This window comes from Stegostoma tigrinum, chromosome 39 (genome assembly GCF_030684315.1).
Source record: "Stegostoma tigrinum isolate sSteTig4 chromosome 39, sSteTig4.hap1, whole genome shotgun sequence".
NCBI classification, from domain to species: domain Eukaryota; kingdom Metazoa; phylum Chordata; class Chondrichthyes; order Orectolobiformes; family Stegostomatidae; genus Stegostoma; species Stegostoma tigrinum.
Genome location: NC_081392.1, coordinates 9652029 through 9672115, shown reverse-complemented (window position 1 = coordinate 9672115; position 20087 = coordinate 9652029). Strand labels below are relative to the sequence as shown.

Below are 20087 nucleotides of genomic sequence, written 5' to 3'. Positions count from 1 at the left end.
ATATTATTAAAAAATAAACACCATAATAGGGCATTCAGCTCAGAAACTCCCCCTCATCTTGGTATCGGCAGCTGCTACATGGCCTTGGAATGAGCACTTACTTTGAAAACTTTTTCTTCCAATTGCATTTGAAGGAACAAAGCATTAACAGATATCATCTGCAGTTCTAACAAGTTCACACAAATACTGCTTCGGAATTTGTTCAGAAATTAACCTATGCATGTTTATTGAAACAGGAACCAGAATTTCAGATGAATGAATAAATTCTTTATTTCTAAAATCTGTTACTCTTTCCCACCCCCCCACCCCCATTAATGAACAGAGGCTGCCCTTCAACAAATAGCTACAATTTAAACGTTATTAGCAATTTAATGTACCAAATATTCCACACTGGAATACAGTGATTACAAAGTTATCATACTTAAATACAGATATGTTTCAGAACAAATACAGTACAGCACATTAACCCGGACTCCAAATTCACTGGTCTTCAACAGGATTATATTAATACAAAATCAGGAAGTTGATTATTACAGTCCATGGTCTCACTTGACTTTTCAGTGAAATGTTAAGCTTATGACAATACAAAGGTTTCCATTTAATCATTTTTCTTCTCTTCCTCTGGTTTTGCCATTAGACCTTTCGGGGAACTATTTTCTTTTGACATCTTCACAGAGTCCTCTCCACTCGTCCCAAATTCATTCATTCGAGTGGGATCGACTCGATAGATCCAGCGTTGGTACAAGTAGATAAAAAACACAACATCTAATTTGGGGAGAAAGGAAGAAATATTACTTCAGACATGTGTAAACTCTGATTCAATTCTCAGATATTGTCAAGTCAAGATCAGTCAGTGCTCTCATTCGAGGGTCCATCATACTAATCAAAGTATCAAGCTATTTATAACATGTAATATTCAAAAGTGTGCCCAGACTAATATTCATCATTCAAGAAGCTGCCTCAATACAGGCTATCCGATCGTTATCATATTGCCACTCGTGGGAGGTGGATCGGTGGCTGTGTTTTTCACATGATACCTATTACTACACTTGGAAAGGACATCACGGACTAGATAGCGTGCTGAGAAATTTGAGGTTGCAAGCCTTTTGTTTGTGGATGAGATCAAGCAGTTGCAATGCGCTGCATGCCTGCAGTTGACAACAAAGTTCCCCAAAGCACTTTTTAACAGCATTTGTGAACTGAACAACAACGGTGTCCAAGAAGGGAGAGAATTAAGAAATGCAAAACAGTAGACAAGTGGTGGTCTTGGGGGGAGGGAGGTGCAGGAGAGAAGGAGTCAGGAGGGACAGGGAGAGAGCGAGGCGCGGGGGGGGGGGGGGGGAAGAGAGAGCGCGAGGCGGTGCGGGGGGGGGAGAGAGCGCGAGGCGGTCGGGGGGGGGAAGAGAGCGCGAGACGCTGGGGGGGGAGAGAAGAGAGCGCGAGACGCTGGGGGGGGAGAGAAGAGAGCGCGAGACGCTGGGGGGGGGAGAAGAGAGCGCGAGACGCTGGGAGGGGAGAAGAGAGCGCGAGACGCTGGGGGGGTAGGAGAGCGCGAGACGCTGGGGGGGGAGGAGAGCGCGAGACGCTGGGGGGGGAGGAGAGCGCGAGACGCTGGCGGGGGGAGAAGAGAGCGCGAGACGCTGGGGGGGGGGGAAAGAGAGCGCGCGAGGCGGTGAGGGGTGGGAGCGCAAGAGAGAGAGGGAGAGAGAGAAAGGCGGGGGGTGGCGGGCAGTGGGCGCAGGGGACGGGGGGGAGGGGGGTAGGAAGGGAGGGGGGAGGGGGGAAGGAAAGGGGGGGAGGGGGGAAGGAAAGGGGGGGAAGGAAAGGGGGGGGAGGAAAGGGGGGGAAGGAAAGGGGGGGAAGGAAAGGGGGGGGAGGAAAGGGGGGGAGGAAAGGGGGGGGAGGAAAGGGGGGGAGGAAAGGGGGGGAGGAAAGGGGGGGGAGGAAAGGGGGGGGAGGAAAGGGGGGGGAGGAAAGGGGGGGGAGGAAAGGGGGGGGAGGAAAGGGGGGGGAGGAAAGGGGGGGGAGGAAAGGGGGGGGAGGAAAGGGGGGGGAGGAAAGGGGGGGGAGGAAAGGGGGGGGAGGAAAGGGGGGGGGAGGAAAGGGGGGGGAGGAAAGGGGGGGGAGGAAAGGGGGGGGAGGAAAGGGGGGGGAGGAAAGGGGGGGGAGGAAAGGGGGGGGAGGAAAGGGGGGGGAGGAAAGGGGGGGGAAGGAAAGGGGGGGGAAGGAAAGGGGGGGCAAGGAAAGGGGGGGCAAGGAAAGGGGGCGCAAGGAAAGGGGGGGCAAGGAAAGGGGGGGCAAGGAAAGGGGGGGGAAGGAAAGGGGGGGGAAGGAAAGGGGGGGGAAGGAAAGGGGGGGGAAGGAAAGGGGGGGGAAGGAAAGGGGGGGGAAGGAAAGGGGGGGGAAGGAAAGGGGGGGGAAGGAAAGGGGGGGGAAGGAAAGGGGGGGGAAGGAAAGGGGGGGGAAGGAAAGGGGGGGGAAGGAAAGGGGGGGGAAGGAAAGGGGGGGGAAGGAAAGGGGGGGGAAGGAAAGGGGGGGGAAGGAAAGGGGGGGGAAGGAAAGGGGGGGGAAGGAAAGGGGGGGGAAGGAAAGGGGGGGGAAGGAAAGGGGGGGGAAGGAAAGGGGGGGGAAGGAAAGGGGGGGGAAGGAAAGGGGGGGGAAGGAAAGGGGGGGAAGGAAAGGGGGGGAAGGAAAGGGGGGGAAGGAAAGGGGGGGAAGGAAAGGGGGGGAAGGGGGCGGGGGAGAGGGGAGGGTGAGAGACAAAAAAACATGTCAAGAAGGGGTTCCTAGAGGCCAGATAGAAGGTCTGCTGCTCATGGTAGGATGGCGAGATCTGAAAGCTGAAGAGTTTGCAGGACAGAATATATCCGAGTATGCCTGCAGTGTGCAAAGTGGCCAGACTGCCCATCATGTCCACACTGAACCCCCAACGAGCAACCACCCAGGCTCACCCTAAACCCATAACCTCACATTTCCCATGGTTAATCCACCTAACCTGCACACCTTTGTCAAGTGGGAGGAAACCGTAGCTCCTGGAGGAAACCCATGCAGACATGGGGAGAATGTGCAAACTCCAAACAGATAGTCACCCGAGGGTGGAGTCGAACCCAGGACCCTGGCGCCGTGAGGCAGCAGCGCGAACCGCTGAGCCACCCAGTTAAGTCACAACTTTGCCGTGGCTGGGAAGGTGCTGTCTTGATGTGAGTATTTTGAGGCTGACAGAAAGTCGGTCAGAGCAGTGCTTGAGATGGGTCAACAAGAGGAAGAACCACACAGGAAAGCCCAATGCAGCTGATCTAGCATCAACTTCTAGGCCTGAGCTTGCACCCTTCAAATTGGTGGGGTCACTGCAGGACTTTCGTTCACATTTGCTCATGGGAGACAGGTATAGCTACCCATCACTTATGCCTATCCTTACTTGCATTTGACAGGGAATGAGAGGCATTGCAATCTGCATCGTGAAGTTACTCCTATGGGAATGGTCACTGACTCAGCAAAAATGAAGGAATGGTCTTCATAAATAGATTTCCAAATCAAGATAGTGTGTGACTTGGAGGGGCAACTTGCAAGTGTTATTTTAAAATTTGATCAAGAGATACCGGCAAGGAACATTTATTCCCATCCTAAGGCCCCCTCAGCAAGGGATGTGTATGTGTGAGGGTACGCACTGTGAGGGAGACGACAGTGACGAAGTAAGCCCCTTGAGCCTGCGCTGCTGTTTATTAAGGACGTGGAGGTGCCAATGTTGGACTGGGGCCGACAAAGTCAGAAGTTACATGACACCAGATTATAGTCCAACAGGTTCAGTTGAAATCACAAGCTCCCAGAGCGCTGCTCCTTCGTCAGGGGCAAGTGTGTATGCAGCTGGCAAAGGAGCAGCACTCCAAAAATTTGTGATTTCAAATGAACCTGTTGGGTCTATCACCTGATGGCGTGTGACTTCCGACATCGCCATTTAATAAGATCATGGTTGATCTGTTTGTGCTCCGAATTCCACATCTACCCCTAATAACCTTCGATACCTGTAACAAGAATCCAACCACCTCTGCCTGAAAAATAGTCAATGACTCTATTTCCATCAGCTTCTGAGGCAGAGTATTCCTCAGTTCCACAACCCTTGAAAATTCCCTCTCCCTGTCTGAAAACAGGTGGGTTCTAATTTCAAAAACACCATCCCTTAGAAGCAGGAATTCCATGCCATTCCTTCTGATATATCAGAGAGAACTTCATGTTTCACAATAGAAATGTCACCACCCAAATGAAATGTGCAGAAATGCACACTGAGAATACACTTCATTGTCGAGAGCGGAGATGATGTAAAAGGGTCACCTAATCAGTGAATTAATTTGTAGAAATGATATAACCACTTACCATCTCTCAAACATCCTATTCTGTACATCATTGGCATTTTGATAACAAATGCAAAGAGATCATCAATGAAGGTATTTAGTGCTTTGTAGGTAAGCATCCTCCACGGGAGATGAGCTACCGACTTTAGCTTATAATTAATGAAAAGCTGTGGCGTCATTGTTATAAATCCTGCAGGGAGGAAACAAAAGACATTTAGAACCTTCAGACATACAACAGGCTACTCATCCCTTCGTGGTCATACTAGCTCTGATAGAGCTAACTGATTCAGAACAAAGCAATTTGCTGTTTTGATCACAATTGACCTGCAACTTAACTCCAAGTTTTGTCATACATTCCTGAATATCTTTGAACAAGAATCTCTCCGACAATTCACGTAACATTAAATGCTCTTCAAGGGAGCGTTCCAAACTTTGCTAATTTTCTAATTACAACTCTGAAAGGCCTGGTGGTTTTTTTTTTAAAAAAAATCATGAAGAATTTGAATATATTGGAAACTAAAGCTTCAAGGACTCCTCCAAGATTATAACTTCTGAAACTATTTCCACCTCCCATGCAATATTTGGAGCATTTACCACATCAATGTAAAAATATAAATTTCAGGCTGATGCTATTAGCAATGATCTGCACTCAATGTGCTAATCTCACACCTGTTCGATTTGAACCCAGCCCTGAAATCTGGGGTTAAAAAGTGGGAGCACAGAAGGTTGATTAATGAAGCGATATTGTGCATATTCAGCAAATGATCATTAATCTGGTGAATAAATCTGCACTAGTGCCCACAGCCTCAGCATGCGATACTTGGCACCGGAGGGATATCAAGGGGAATAAATATAATCAGGAATTCAGAGACATCCAGAATTATAAACACTACATTTGCCATTAATTGTAAGAAGTATCTATGCTAATACTATGAAACAACCATTTTGCACCCAAATGGTATTTTAATTATTAACTGATGGGTGGCACAAACACTTCCTTGTTCTCAGCTTCCACCCCACCAGCTTCTGTATTCAACAGGTCATTCCCCTGGACATGTGCCTGCTCCCCCATGATGCCAGCACCAAGCACATCAGCAGCCCTCCTTCTTCAAGCTTTCATTGGAAATATCCTCTCTGCAACACCCCAGTCTATTCCTCAGTCAGCTTGAACCACACCCTCCTTCCTCAACAGCACCTTCAACATCACCGAGACGACCTGATCTCTCTCGATGTGGACTCGAAACCAGTTTCACCATTCCGTTCTGTTACAATGTCATCGGGTTGACATGTTAACAGTGTTTCTGAATGTAAATTAACTACCTGAATTCACAACAGGAATTATATAAACTAGAAGCCAGTTTTGGAGGAGTACAGGTAAAGATCCAAACAACTCTTGTTTCTCCCAAGCCTATTCTGAATTAAACCCTTCATGATTATATAGACCTCTGTATGGTCAACCCTTAACCTCCCACAGTCTACTGGACAAAAGTCCCAGCTTATCCATCCTACTCCCATAACTCAAATCCTCCATTCCCGGCAACATTCCGGTAAACCCTCTCCAGTTCAACAACATCCCTCCTACATCAGGGCAACCAGAACTGCACACAGTACTCCAGAGGAGACCCCACCAAAGTCCTGCACATGGGACTAGTTCAGTTTAGAAATATGGGTGGCATGGAGTGGTTGCGCCAAAGGGTCTGTTTGCACACTCTATGACTATGATCTTTAGTGTAAGATTCAAGTCTTGTATTCAAACTAAACAGTGTTCCCACAGCTGGGAAACTAATTGAAATCAGTGTTTCACATTCCCCACTCCCTTCTACAGCTAAAGGCTCAACATTAAGTCCTGTAAAGTGATCAATTAATCATAACATTGACAAAGGATTCAGCATTAGATTTCAATCGCAGAATTAATTCACCAGCTTTGATCAGATAGAACAGAGTTAAAGTCAGTAATTCAAATTAATGGGTTATCAATGGTAAATCAGAAACTTTTTTGTTAGTGTTGCATTACCTAGAAAGTTATTGTACTCACCAAACGTCAATAAGAAACCATAGAGCATACTCAACACCCAGGAATACCAGCTTTTATGCTCCATATACAATAAGCTATAGACAGCATAACAGCCCAACAGTGGGAACAGAATCCAGGACAAATATTTAAAAGCCATCTGAAAAAGACCAGGTATGAATTATTAACTACCCAATAATCACTTCTAAAGCAACTAAGTGCCTCTAGATCAACTCTGCAGGCTAACAGGGAAACCAATTTCATTTGGAGACAATAATGGGTGTACCTCAAGGACTTGTACATTTGCTGCAAATCCCAAATGACTAAAGCCTTAAACAGTAATCCAAAAAAGCCTTTGTAATTATATAAAAATTAACCATTCAGATTGCCTAATTTTGAAAAGACAAGAGGAATCGGAACTGCTGAACTTCCTTTTGGAAAACATCACTAAATATTCTACGTATGAATAGAAAATGTATGCTGCTTGTTGAAGTGAACTTCTAATCACTGCATCTAGCCACGTCTCAGAAATGAGACTCCCCGAGGTCACATTTACAACAACAAATGGATAAGTCAAGGTAAGGGAAAAGTTACAGCACACAACAGATCACATTTGTGCCTCATATGATGCCTTCAACCACTTGGTTTACATCCCCTAAATTTATCAACATATCCTTATTTTCTCTTCTCTCTCATTTACTGATCAAACTTCCTTTTAAAATTCACCCGTTCCATTCGCTCCACCATTCAGCATATCCATGCTGCCTGTCTGTAGAGCAAACCCCACAGTCCCACTCCCTCTGCTCCATCCTTGTAGCCCTGTAAGTTTACTTCCCTTGAATGTCCACGCAATTTCCTTTTGAAGTCATTCATCACCTGGACCCCACCCCCTTCACAGATAACAACCTGCAGGGGTCACTACTATTTGTTGCATGAAGTTCTTCCTCGTATTTCTTTGCCCCCGCTGCCCACACCAATCCCAGACCGACTCCCACCACCCAAATACACCCACACACACAACCCCGAACCTTAAATCTAGGTCATTCAGTCCTCACACCATCAGTTAATGTATATCTGAACCTGTCATGATAGTTCACACCTTTATTAAACCGTTCCACTTCCTTTATTCCAAGGAGAACAACTTCAGCTTTTCCAGCCAGACCTTGCAGCTAAATTTCTGAAACCATTCTGTTAAATCTCCTCTATGCCCTTTCAAAGTCCCTCACATCCTTCCTAAACTGTGGTGGCTGAGCTAGGGCAGCATGGTTAACACTGTTGCCTCAGAGCACCAGGAACACGGGATACCGCCAGGACTGGAGGGTTTATGTTAGAAGGAGAAATGGGAAAGACAAACCTCTCTCACTGGAATGTAGGAGGTTGAGAGGTGACATTACAAACGTTTATAAAATCATCAGGGGTATACACATGGTGAATAACAAAGGTCTTTTTCCTAGGGTGGGGGAATTCGAAACAAGATGGCACATTTTTAAGGTGAGAAGAGAAAGATTTAAAAGGGTCCTCAAGAGTAACTTTTCATGCAGAGGGTGGCTTGAATGTGGAATGAACTGCCAGAGGGAGTAAAAACCAAAAGAACTGCGGACGCTGTAAATCAGGAACTAAAACAAAGTTGCTGGAAAAGCTCAGCAGGTCTGGCAGCATCTGTGGAGGAGAAAACAGAGTTAGTGTTTTGGGTCTGGTAACCCTTCCTCAGAACTGGAGTTCTGAGAACAGAAGAACAGAGTTCTGAGGAAGGGTTAACGGACCTGAAACGTTAACTCTATTTTCTCCTCCACGGATGCTGCCAGACCTGCTGAGCTTTTCCAGCAACTTTGTTTTTGTGCCAGAGGAAGTGGTGGATGCAGGTACAATTACAATATTTAAAAGACATTAACATGAATAGATTAACATAAGACATGGGAGCAGAAATTAGGCCATTTGGCCCATCGAGTCTGCTCCACCATACAATCATGGCTAAGAAGCCTCTCAACCCCATTCTCCTGCTTTCTACCCTTAACCTTTGATCCCCTCGATCTAAGTCTATCTTAAATATACTCAATGACCTGCCCACCACAGAATAGGAAAGGTTTAGAGGGATATGGGTCAAATACAGGCAAATGGGACTAGTTTAATTCTGGAAAACGGATGAGTTGAACCAAAGGGTCTGTATCCATGCTATATGACCCTCTGACTTTATGACTCTATGACGAGTTGAGTCCTCTTGCAATTGAAGAACATGAATGAGGCCTTAGTGAGAGATACTGTGTCCACCCAATACAACAGAACACAGGCACCTTTCTTGTAAAGGTCACAAGTGGTACATAAAGGGCACCAGTCTTTGGGTGAAATGCTAGGTATACTTGAATACTGACACTCCTGATTCAAGAGACAATAGACAATAGGAGCTGGAGTAGGCCATTCGGCCCTTTGAGCCAGCACCACCATTCATTATAATCAAGGCTGATCATCCACAATCAGTATCCTGTTCCTGCCTTATCCCCATAGCCCTTGATTCCTCTATCTTTAAGAGCTCTATCTATCTCTTTCTTGAAAGTATCCAGAGAGTTGGCCTCCACTGCCTTCTGGGGCAGAACATTCCATATATCCACCACTCTCTGGGTGAAGAAGTTTTTCCTCAACTCTGTTCTAATTGATTTGTGCATCTTCCACTTGCCAGGCCACACAGCAGCAAGGTTACACCACGGCTAGCTGGCACTGAAGATTTTCAGCAGAAGCAAGCCATTTGAGTCCGAGGATCTCAAAGTCGCTTCCCAAAAGCTCCCAGCTTACAGACAAAGCAACTTGTTCCACAAGTTCAACAAGTAACTGTCTTCAGATTAAACCACTGCTCCCCACTTAATTTACTCTCTGACACTAAGTCATTGACTCTGCATTTCTGTAAACCAGACTTGCCTGTAGCATTTCAAGGAAGCGTAGCTTCTTCCAGGTGGACCATCAAGCTTTCAAAATATGCTACTGGGGATAGAGTTGGGAACAGACTGCCAAAATGCAATATAAATAGCCTTATTTCACTCACGTTTTAAAAATATATTCAGCAGTTTTAAGAAATTATAAACACAGTTTCATACTTACATCATCGTAGTTCTTAGTTGAGGACTGCACGTATGTTGATTTGTCTTTTAACGTCAAGCGAGGGAAGATCCCAGCCACTTTATTATCCCGGTCAATCTATAACAAAATTGGTCATATTACCTACAATAACTTAAAAACACACCAGTATTAAAGAGAAAAGCTAGAACTTTGCCCAGATATGTTTAAACTATCCTCATTCTTGTAAATTTGATCTCCGTCAAAGAGGTGGCACAGGAACAATGGACTGATTGTTACGATGCGCCACGCGGCCATTCTTTAAATAATTAGTACACAGAAAATAAACAGTGATTGTGTAACCCACAGTACTAACCAGAAAAGACTGGAACTAGGGGATACAGTTTAAAAAGCTGAGGTCTCCCACTTAAGACTGAAATTGGGGGTATTTTCTCTGACGGTTAGGCACCTTACAAACACCCTTAGAGAATCAGGTCAGGCACACTGAATATTCTTAAGGTCAAGGTGGATAGATTCTTGGCTGACAAGGGGATTATGGTTATCAGGAGTAGGTAGTAAGGTGAGGTTCAGGCCATAATCAGATCATGATCATCTCTGAACGGCGCAGCAAATGGTTTACTCCTGCTCTTAGTTTGATTGCTCATGAATAGGATCACAAAATGGCCCCACTTGCAATCTGGAAAGATGACAGGGCCCTAACACCTGAAATGCTGATGGTCACTTAGTTCATTGGTTCTTTTATTTCAGAACAAAACAAACCTGTTTTATTCTTTTAGTTTTAGTTCAGTGCTTATCAGATAGGGGGAAGTATACAGCAAAGGTGCATCACAATATTTGCATCATGTTATAAATGGGCTGATTAACAACTTATTTTCTTATAGTTTGCCAATCTCATTATACATTTTGTGATTTTCTTAGAAATAGGACATATTGCTCTTTAAAAATCCTCTGTGATATAACTAAATTTCCATTAGCTTTCAGAAAAAACAGTTACTGAGCGAAAAAGAGCAAGTTTTGTGTGAAGCAAAAACTGCAGGTCTGCCAGAATCTGTGGAGAGAGGTCAGAGTTCATGCTTTGGGTTCAGTGACCCTTCCTCAGAACACAAGTTCTGTGTAATTCACCCTCTATCACGCTGGGAATAGCTATCACACAATAAAACAATTTTGGCGTTTTGATTTATAAAGTTATGATCAATGTTGATCAGTTAAACTACCACAGAACCAGAAACAAGACAATGAGAATTTCTTAGTATGTCTGGAAGACACACACTCAAAGTCACATGCTCCAACCAAACATGCGACACACAACACATTATGTCTTCAATTACTTATAGATGGGATTCAAAATAGTATTTGTCCAAACTAAAAACCATCTCAAACACGTTTGAACAAAACAGTACCATCTGCTTCTACAGTCTCTCTCAGGAGCATCATCCACAAACTGGTCACTTACTCACTGAAATATATATTTTAATTTATTAATTTGTGGGATGTGGGCGTCACTGCCTGGGCCAGTATTTATTGCCTGTTCCTAGCTGCCCTCTTGAATCACTACAGTCCATCTGCTAATGCCATTAGGGAGGAAATTCCAGGATTTTGACCCAGTGACAATGAAGGAACGCCAATATATTTCCAAGTCAGGATGACGACGTATTTCCACAAAGCACTGTAAAAGCTGACGTGCAGTAGAAGAGAATATTCTTACCCGCACATCCATGACTTTGGTGATCTTCCAAAGATCGATCAAGAGGCCAATAAATACGCTGACCTGAACCACAAAGTTGGTCTCATTATCCAGGATGTAAAGCAACACGACCCCAGATTGGAAGACACCAAAAATCACAGAGCGTACAGACAGCCCCTCCAAGGACTGACGGCTGTTCCAGAACTGAATGTCTGAAAAACATTAGTTACACTGATTAACTTACTTTGAATATTCAGCATAAAAACAGAACAACTGGTCTATGGTGGTATTTATAAACCCACACAATGCTCCACTCTTCTCCCCACTGACCAGTTAGTATATACTTCAATTCCTTTCTCTCTCACGTACTCATCTAGTTTCCCCTAAATCAATGTATGCTGTTTGCCTCAACTACTCCAGTGCTATGAAAGCTTGTGACTTCAAATAAACTGGTTGGACTATAACCTGCTGTCGTGTGACTTCTGACTTTAAAATAACGAAGCAACACCACAGATGAAGCTTAGTTCGGAATGGCAGCTTTATCAGAAGTTTCCGACTTTTTTGATTTCTTAGCTATTCCAATTTATCAATGGATCAACTAACCCTAAAGTCCAGGAATGTTAAAACATTCATCTCCTGTCTCTGCTAATGACTGTCGGAGTGGAGATGGGGATGCATTACGTTTATTCAGAACACTGGCCCTGAAATGACAAGCCGAGGGGATCTGTAGAACAGATAAAAATAAAGTGCTGTGAAAGGCTAGCATTTCAGATCATTGTCACATTGTGTGTACTAGAATGGACATTGTTGCCTGACCATCGTACAGCTTTGTGCAGTAATTTGAAAATAAGCAAGCACTTTGCAGTTATGGCTCACCATTTTTGAAAGCGAGGAATTCAAACACACTGTGCACAATGGACACAATAATAGTTACTGCTAGGAGATATGGATTGGTTTCCAGTAAGGCAACCTGTCAGAAGGGGAAAGAAGGAAAAAAACAAGATAGTCATGTTAACAAAATAGACAAATACTTTATGGTAATCTATAAAGAACAATTAAGTCCTCGAACACTTACCTGGTTCTCGACCCATTTTACGTACAACCACTTATCGATTATAATTTTTTTTATTGCAACTTGGACAATAATTGGTGAGATTAGATTTGTCCTGCTTTTTTATGGACAGGACATACCCATGGGCTGTTTCCACATTGTCAGGTAAAGGCCAGAAATGTAGCTGTATTGGAAAATGTTTCACTGGAGACATTGCTAGTGCTGGAGCACAGGTCTTCACTACTGCTGCCAGGATGCTGTCAGACCCATCGTCTTTGCAACATCCTGTGCCTTTAACCATTACTTCAAATCACTGGGATTGAAATGATTTGACAGAAACCTGCGTTGGAGATGCTGGAAACTAAGGAGAAAGCCAAGATGTTTCAGTCACTCGTGACTAGAGATGGTTGCAAACAGCTTGTCTTTTGCACTGATGTTTTGATCAGATTCAGTGGTTGTGGGGTCACTTGGCACAGTTTGCTGCAGGCTAGATCTAATCTGAATTTATCCCATTCAGCATTACAGTTGTGCCACTCAACACAATTGATGGGTTATCGCCGTAATGAAGATGGAGCTTTAACTCCACAAGGACTACATGATGGTCCCCCTTGTTGAAATTGTCTGTGATAGGTTGACAAGATCGAGTCAGCTTTTCTCTCTATCTGTCCCTTCACCACCTCTCGAGCTCAGCCTGGCTAAATATATCTTTTTAGGACATGACCAGCTCAAGCTCAATCAAAATACTTGCTACCAAAATACTTTTGGTAATGGACAATGAAGCCCGCCATTGACAGTATACAATGTAGCACTGCCATCTTCAGTTCTCCCTCCAAATGGTGCTTAATATGGAACTGATGCATCAGCGGAGGTAGGGTGGTATCAACAGGAGGTATCCTTGCCAAGGTTTGACCTGATGCCATGAAACCATGTAGTGGTTTGGTACAACTGAGTGTTTTACTCAAGAGTCAACCACATTGCTGTGGGCCTGGTGCCACATGTAGACTGGACTAGGGAATGACAGATTTCCTGACAGAAGGAGTGAACAAGACGGGGTTTTTATGGTAATCATTTATAGCTTCATGGTCACCATTACTGAGGTTACCTTCAAATTCCAGATTTTTTGGAAAACTCAGGAGCTGCCATGGTTGGACAGGAACCCCACAGAATTAGGTTCAGAATCTGGATTACTCGATCTGCCCTTGCAAGTTCCACATTCTGCTTGTTTAACATAAAGACATTCTACTGGATTCCCTGTTGGATTTCTTAGTGACTATTTTATCAATAGCCTCCCACACATATGGAAACATCTTCCCTTTTTCCTTTCTCAAACCCTTTAGAATTACAAGACTCGATTAAGTCAATTCTCAGCCTTCGTTCCTCCCTCCACACCTCCAAGAGAAAGGAATTACAGTCTGCCTTAATGAAGGAAACAGAAAATGTTTGGGCTCACTCCCTAAAATCATGAAAAGGTTTGAAAAAATATATTAAAAATGGAAACATAACTGTGACAAAACGTCAACAATCACTGAGCAAATCCTGATCTTTTACACCATTAAACAAATTGGCAAGGGATGGCAGAAAGTGTTTAATCCTCCCTGCTTTTTTTGTCAATTCCACTGACAGGCAAATATTAAAGAACGATACAACAGTGAGGAGGCTGCTTGGCCCATTGTGGTCACGTCGGATAACCCAGCAGTTTCACTCACTGCTTCTTTTCTCTGCAATTTTTCCCACTGTTGCATGGTTTTAAAGAAAAAGTCTGTCTCTATTATGCTGCCTTTTCTAAACTGCCCATCTGGAAAGATAACATTCAAGTATCTGGCGATCTGTTGGCATGCTGTAAGCTTACAGTCGCTCACAAGGCTCCCAATCTCCTAAGGTTTTGCAATGGAGTTAACATTCAAAGGAAGAATGTTATTGAGATGTTCAGCTAAGAGTGAAGGATTTCACCAGAGAACATAAATCAATTTCAGAGGAAACGCCAAAAAAACATTTTATTTCATTGTGAACAGCTAAGATGCCAAACACCATCAAATACAATTCGACATTAGTTTCCAGTATTAGCATGGCTGGGCTGCCCTGCTCAGACAATTAACGATTACTATCAGGAAGGAATAATAATTCCTTCAACCCAGTCTTTGTTTTAAAGAAACTAAGGAAACAAGCTCATTTGTATTCAGTACCGTTGAGGTTGTGCGTAAACTGGCAGTGGAGCTCAAAGTCTTTACAATTAGCATCCAGATTTAGCGAAGATTTCAATGTATAAAATTCTAAATGGAGCCTACAGTCCCATGCTGCAAGACTCTGCTATTGGCAGAGCTCCAAAATAACAGGTCTCCACAGACAGGAAACAAAACAGCATTTCAAATATCTCAGGAGGGAGATGCTTTTTACAACCAGGCTTTGTATTGAGCCAGGTTTTAGCAAGGTGGTGAATCAGACAAAAAGGTTTCTTCACTCCCTCATGAGTGTACTGGCTCATGCTGCAGTACAGGTTCGGAGTGGGCATTCTTCATCTATTACACCACAAGGAAAGGATATTTAAGTAAATCATTTGGAATGAGAAGGGAGGAGATTTAATCCTGAACCAGTCTGCACTCACTGGAGATATTGATTTCAAGTGAAGTTTCTGCAATGACTGTTTGTTGCTCCTCAACAGCACTCATCAAAATGATCCGAATAGAGACTGGGGATCACCGCTCTGCCTACTACGGAATATCAATAAATAATACATTCCTTAAAGTATTGAGGAATTGCCGTGCTGGGTTTCAAACAGTAACCAATTAATCGGTAAGTGGTTGGGAAATAGGAGAACGCAAGAGTAAAGGGAACATTCTTCAATTGGTGTAAGACAACAACTGATGCTCCGCAGGAATCTGTACTGGTATCTGAATGCCTCACTATTTTAATAACCTGACTGAAAAAACTTGCAAAGCACACAAATTAAGGAGTCATTGGAGGAGGAAAACTAGAGCGTTAAGTGAGCAAGGACACAATGCAAGGAAAGCTAAAACCACCCATTTTGGATTTGAGAAAGACAAATTTGCTTTCTCCCTGATCAAGACCAGTGACCTCGAATGAAGGGCAGCACAGAGTGCTTCATACATTCTTGAGATGTAGCTGCCACTGGCAAGAGCAGCATTTGTTGCCCATCCCCAAAGGTCTTTGAGCTGAGTGGCTTGCTAGAGTCATTTCAGAGTGCAGTTAAGAGTCAACCACATTGTTTTTGGTCTGGAGTCACATCCGGACTGCAGAACGACAGCAGATTTCCTTCCCCAGAGGACAATGGTGTACCAGATGGGCCTTTTATGACAACTGATGTTAATTACTGAGGCTAGTTTTCAATTTGAAATTTAATTATTTGAATTGAAGTTCCACCAGCTACCATGGTCTTACAGCATTGACCTGGGCCTAGTGTTACTAGTTCGGTGACATTACCACTGTGACCATCTCCGCTGCTTCACAGATTCGCTAGAGTTAAATAGTTAAATTACAAGAATTGGTTCTGTAAGCCTTGAATGTATTCCCTTGAGGTGTTTTACATGGTTCAGGGGCTTTTATAGGGCAGATAGAGGGAAATTTTTTCAGGGAGAAGGTCTGGAGAAATCAAAAACAAGAGGTCACAATCCTATATTAGAGCTAGCCAGGTAGGAAAGAAATCAGGTAGCACCTCCTCCCGCATGCAAAAGGTAGTAAAAAAAAAATCTCTGAATTTTCCTCTCCGAAAAGCAAGGAGCGAAACGTCAGCTTTTGTGCTCCTGAGATGCTGCTTGGCCTGCTGTGTTCATCCAGCTTCACACTTTGTTATCGATGTTTTTCCTTTCTTCTTCAACTGGATTCGGGTATAGCTGGTAACATCATCATTTGCTGCCCACCCCTAATTGCACTTGAGCGGAGTGGCTTTCAGAAGGCAGTTAGGAGTCAACCACCATTGCTGTGCATCCGGAGCCACACATAGGCCAGACCAGACAGGGACAGCAGATTTACTCCCCTACAAGATGCTAACAAGCCAGTTAGGTTTTTGCAACAATTACGGTCACCATTACTGAGACTAACTTTACACTCCAAATTTTTTAATTGAATTTAAGTTCCACCAGCCAAAGAGATGAGATTTCCACAGAACATAGAACAGGACAGCACAGTACAGGCCCTTCGAACCACCATGTTGTGCTGACCTATTATCCTAATCTCGGGTCAAAACTAACCTGCGTACCTTTCATTATACTATCCTCCGTGTGCCTATCCAAGAGTCACTTAAAAGTCTCCAAAGTATCTGGCTCCACTATCACTGCCGGCAGCACATCCCATATGCTCACCACTGTGTGTGTGTAAAGAACCTACCTCTGAAATCTCCTCCAATCATCTTAAACTTTTGCCCCCTCGTAATAGTCATTTCCACCCTGAGAAATAGTCTTTGACTATCCACACTATCTGTGCATCTCATCATCGTGTACACCTCTATCAAGTCACCCCTCATCCTTCTTTGCTCCAACAAGAAAAGCCCTAGCTCCCTCAACCTTTCCTAAGACCTGCCCTCCAGTCCAGGCAGCATCTTGGTAAACCTCCTCAGCACTCTCTCTAAAGCTTCCACATCCTTTCTATAATTACGTGACCAGAACTGACCACAATATTCCAAGCGTGGTCTAACCAGGGTTTTACAGAGCTGCAGCATAACCTTGAGGCTCTTAAACTCAATTCCCCTGCAAATGAAAGCCACCACACCATATAGCTTCTTAACAACCCTAACAACTTGGGTGGCAACTTTGAACCATGTCCCTAGAATATTAGCCTAGGTCTCTGGATTATTTACCTGCTACATCACCATTTGCACCTAAAAATGTCGGTGAAACTTTCAAGATGAGGATTAAAAGTTTTTAGAAGGGTGAGGGTAATTGAGGGATATGGAGAAAGGGAAGGCAAATTGGTCCTGAGGTACAAATCAACCGCAATCTAACAATGGAACAAATTCTAAGAGACCGAATGGCCTATTTATTATGCTACATTGCTCTGTCTCTATTGAGCTCATTAGGAGACTGGAGACAGTCGATAATTGGGCTGACAAATGGAATCAAAAGTTATTTATACTCGATATTAAAGTGATAAACAACCTTCACTGAATCCTGCTCCTCATCTGGTTGGTCGTACAAGTCCTCTCCCCAGAAATTCCACGGAGATTTGGTACTCTGTGCAGCGTACAGCTGCCACTTCCACAGCGACAACGGGCAGTACGTCATACGCAGAGGCAGTTTCTCCAGGGAAGCATTGATGGGAAAGTAGTCCTTCTGCAGGTTCCAGTAATCATTGAAATAAATGATTGGATAATAGTCACCGCTGACTGGATCAAACTTCACATCTGTTGGAAAATGAAAAGAGGACCCAAATGCAATGTCACTCAACTTGACACACTTGTACGTGTTCCACAAATCATCCATATATCACACAGGAAATATTTAAACTTGTAGCTGAATAACACTAGAGAATCCAGGCATAGCTTTTGAGATGACCAAAAGGCAATCTTGGTTAGAAATTCCACTCAATTGAGCAACTCAGTGGTTAGCACCGCTGCCTCAGTGTACCAGGGACCTGGGTTCAATTCCACCCTCCAGTAACTGCGTAGAGTTTGAACATTCTCCCCTTTTCTGGGTGGGTTTCCTCTGGGGGCTCCTGTTTCTTGCCACTGTCCAAAGATGTGCAGGTTAGGTGGACTGGCCATGCTAAATTTCCTCCATAGGGCTGTGGAGGCGAGGTGGATTAATCTTAGGTAATGTATGGTTACAGGGACAAGGCAGGGGATGAATCTGGGTGGGAATCTGGGTAGGGACTCTATGATTCAAACATATGAAAAGAAAGAAAGGCTTGCGTTTATGGAGTGCATCTCATGAGCACTGCATGTTTCAAAGACTTTCCAGCCAAGTAAGTATTTTTGAAGTGCAATCAATCTTCTTATGCAGGAAACACAGTCATCAACTTTGCAAACTCTGACAAACTGGAACGTGATAATGATCTGATAATCTGCTACTGTGACGGTGATTGGGGGATAAAGAGTGGCCAGGACACCACGGTTAAATCCCTTCCCCTTCATCATAATGGGGATCTGTGACATGCACCAGAGCTGGCACACAGGCCGAGGTTTAATGTTTCATCCAAAAGGTGCCGTCTTCAACAGTGCTGCGCACCCTCAGTACTGCACAAACAAAAAAATGAATAAACAGGAAGAGGGATCAGGCATAAGTTTGAACTTGAATTCCTTTCAAGTCATGGCCTATATGCGTTTAGATAAGGGGAAAAAAAAGTGAAAGTACTGCTTCACAAGCAAACCAGTGTTTATTTCTAACACAAAGAATGCTGGTGAAACACAGCCGGTCTGGCAGCATATGTGGAGACAGGAATGGTATAATGCTATGAGCCCAGTATGACACTACTTCAGAACTGAATAAGAGATATACCGAGTTGAAATGTTAATTCTGTTTTTCTTTCCACAGATGCTGCCAGACCTGCTAGGGTTCTCCACCATTCTTTGTTTGTTTCAGATTTCCAGCATCTGGTATTGCTTTCATTGCAGTGCTCATCTCTGCACAGTTTCTGTAATTACACTCTCTAATGATTAACAAGCAGTACTGTGGAACGTGTCACAGGGATGGGCAATCATGTGTTACCTTGCCTCATGCAGTCAAACCTTTGTCCTTTACTCACAAGGTTCAACATTCCGAACAAATTTGTGGACCTGAATACACAATCTAGACTGGCCCCATGGGAGTGGTGAATCATTCAAATAGCTTTGGAAGGATGAGACATTAAAAATAAAGCCTTGTCTGACTGTTCAACAAGCTATAAAAAAAGAACATTGCAAATGTGAAGAGCAGTGGGCTCATTATGTCCTATTGGACATTTCTTCCTTAAATCCTCATGTTAAGTCAGTCATCGATTTCCTATGCAATCGCTGGGATTTAACTAGCTACATCAAAACAGCATTTACATGACAAAATTCATTGACTATAAAGCTCTTTGGACTACGATAAGAATGTGATAAGGTACTATGTAAATAGAAAATAAAATCCAAACGAACTGCAGATGGTGTAAATCAGAAAGAAAAACAGAAGTTGCTGGAAAAGCTCAGGAGGTCTGGCAGCATTTGTGAAGAAAAATCAGAGTTAACGTTTCAGGTCCTGTGACCCTTCCTCAGAAGGGCTCTGTGGAACGGTCACCGGACCAGAAACGTTAACTGATTTCTCTTCACGAATGCTGCCAGACCTGTTGAGCTTTCCAGGCAACTTCTGTTTTTGTTTCTACGTAAATAAAAGTTTATCCACACTCATCCCATAATATTTTTGCTTGTTCAGGAGATAAACTTGCAGCTTTTCTTCCCGAGGAAAGAAATTGGCAAAGGACCATAACGACACTGCAATGGGAAATGACCACATTAGTCTCAAGAAACTTACCAAAATCAGTCACTGTGGCAGGTGTTCAATTTCACGTATGGATATATGAATTAGGAGTAGGCGGCCATTCAGCATGATCCACCATTCAACAAGATCATGGCTGATCTGATTGTAATCTCAAATCCACACTCTTGCCTACCCCAATAAAACATCCCCCCTCCTTGTTTACCTAGAATCTACCTACTCACTTCTGCCTTAAAACTATTCAAAGACTTCCACCACCTTTTCTAGAACAGAGTTCCAGGGATACTCAATCTACAAAAATATTTCACCTTATTGCCATTTTAAATTGGTGATCTTGATTTTTCAACAGTGACTCCTAGTTCTAGGTTCTCCTGTGAGAGGAGCATCCTCTCCTTGTCTACTCTATCAAAACCCCTCAATGTTATTTGTTTCAAATACGTCACCTCTTACATTTCTGAACTCTGGTTGATACACGCCCAACCATCCCACTTAAGACTACCTGCCCATTCCAGCAATTAGCCTG

At 43.8% G+C, this 20087-nt stretch overlaps 1 protein-coding gene across 1 annotated transcript in view; it reads right to left on the bottom strand.

Moving 5' to 3' along the window:
- Positions 1-349: 349 nt before the first annotated feature.
- Positions 350-20087, bottom strand: part of clptm1 (CLPTM1 regulator of GABA type A receptor forward trafficking) — a 56616-nt gene continuing 36878 nt past the window's right edge. The window contains exons 8-14 of the mRNA XM_048522403.1: positions 17270-17514; positions 11987-12080; positions 11132-11322; positions 9451-9546; positions 6385-6520; positions 4372-4539; positions 350-765 (exon numbers count right to left, since the gene is read on the bottom strand). Coding sequence (XP_048378360.1) covers positions 599-765; positions 4372-4539; positions 6385-6520; positions 9451-9546; positions 11132-11322; positions 11987-12080; positions 17270-17514 — 1097 coding nt within the window. The 3' untranslated portion in view covers positions 350-598. The remainder of the gene's footprint in view (positions 766-4371; positions 4540-6384; positions 6521-9450; positions 9547-11131; positions 11323-11986; positions 12081-17269; positions 17515-20087) is intronic.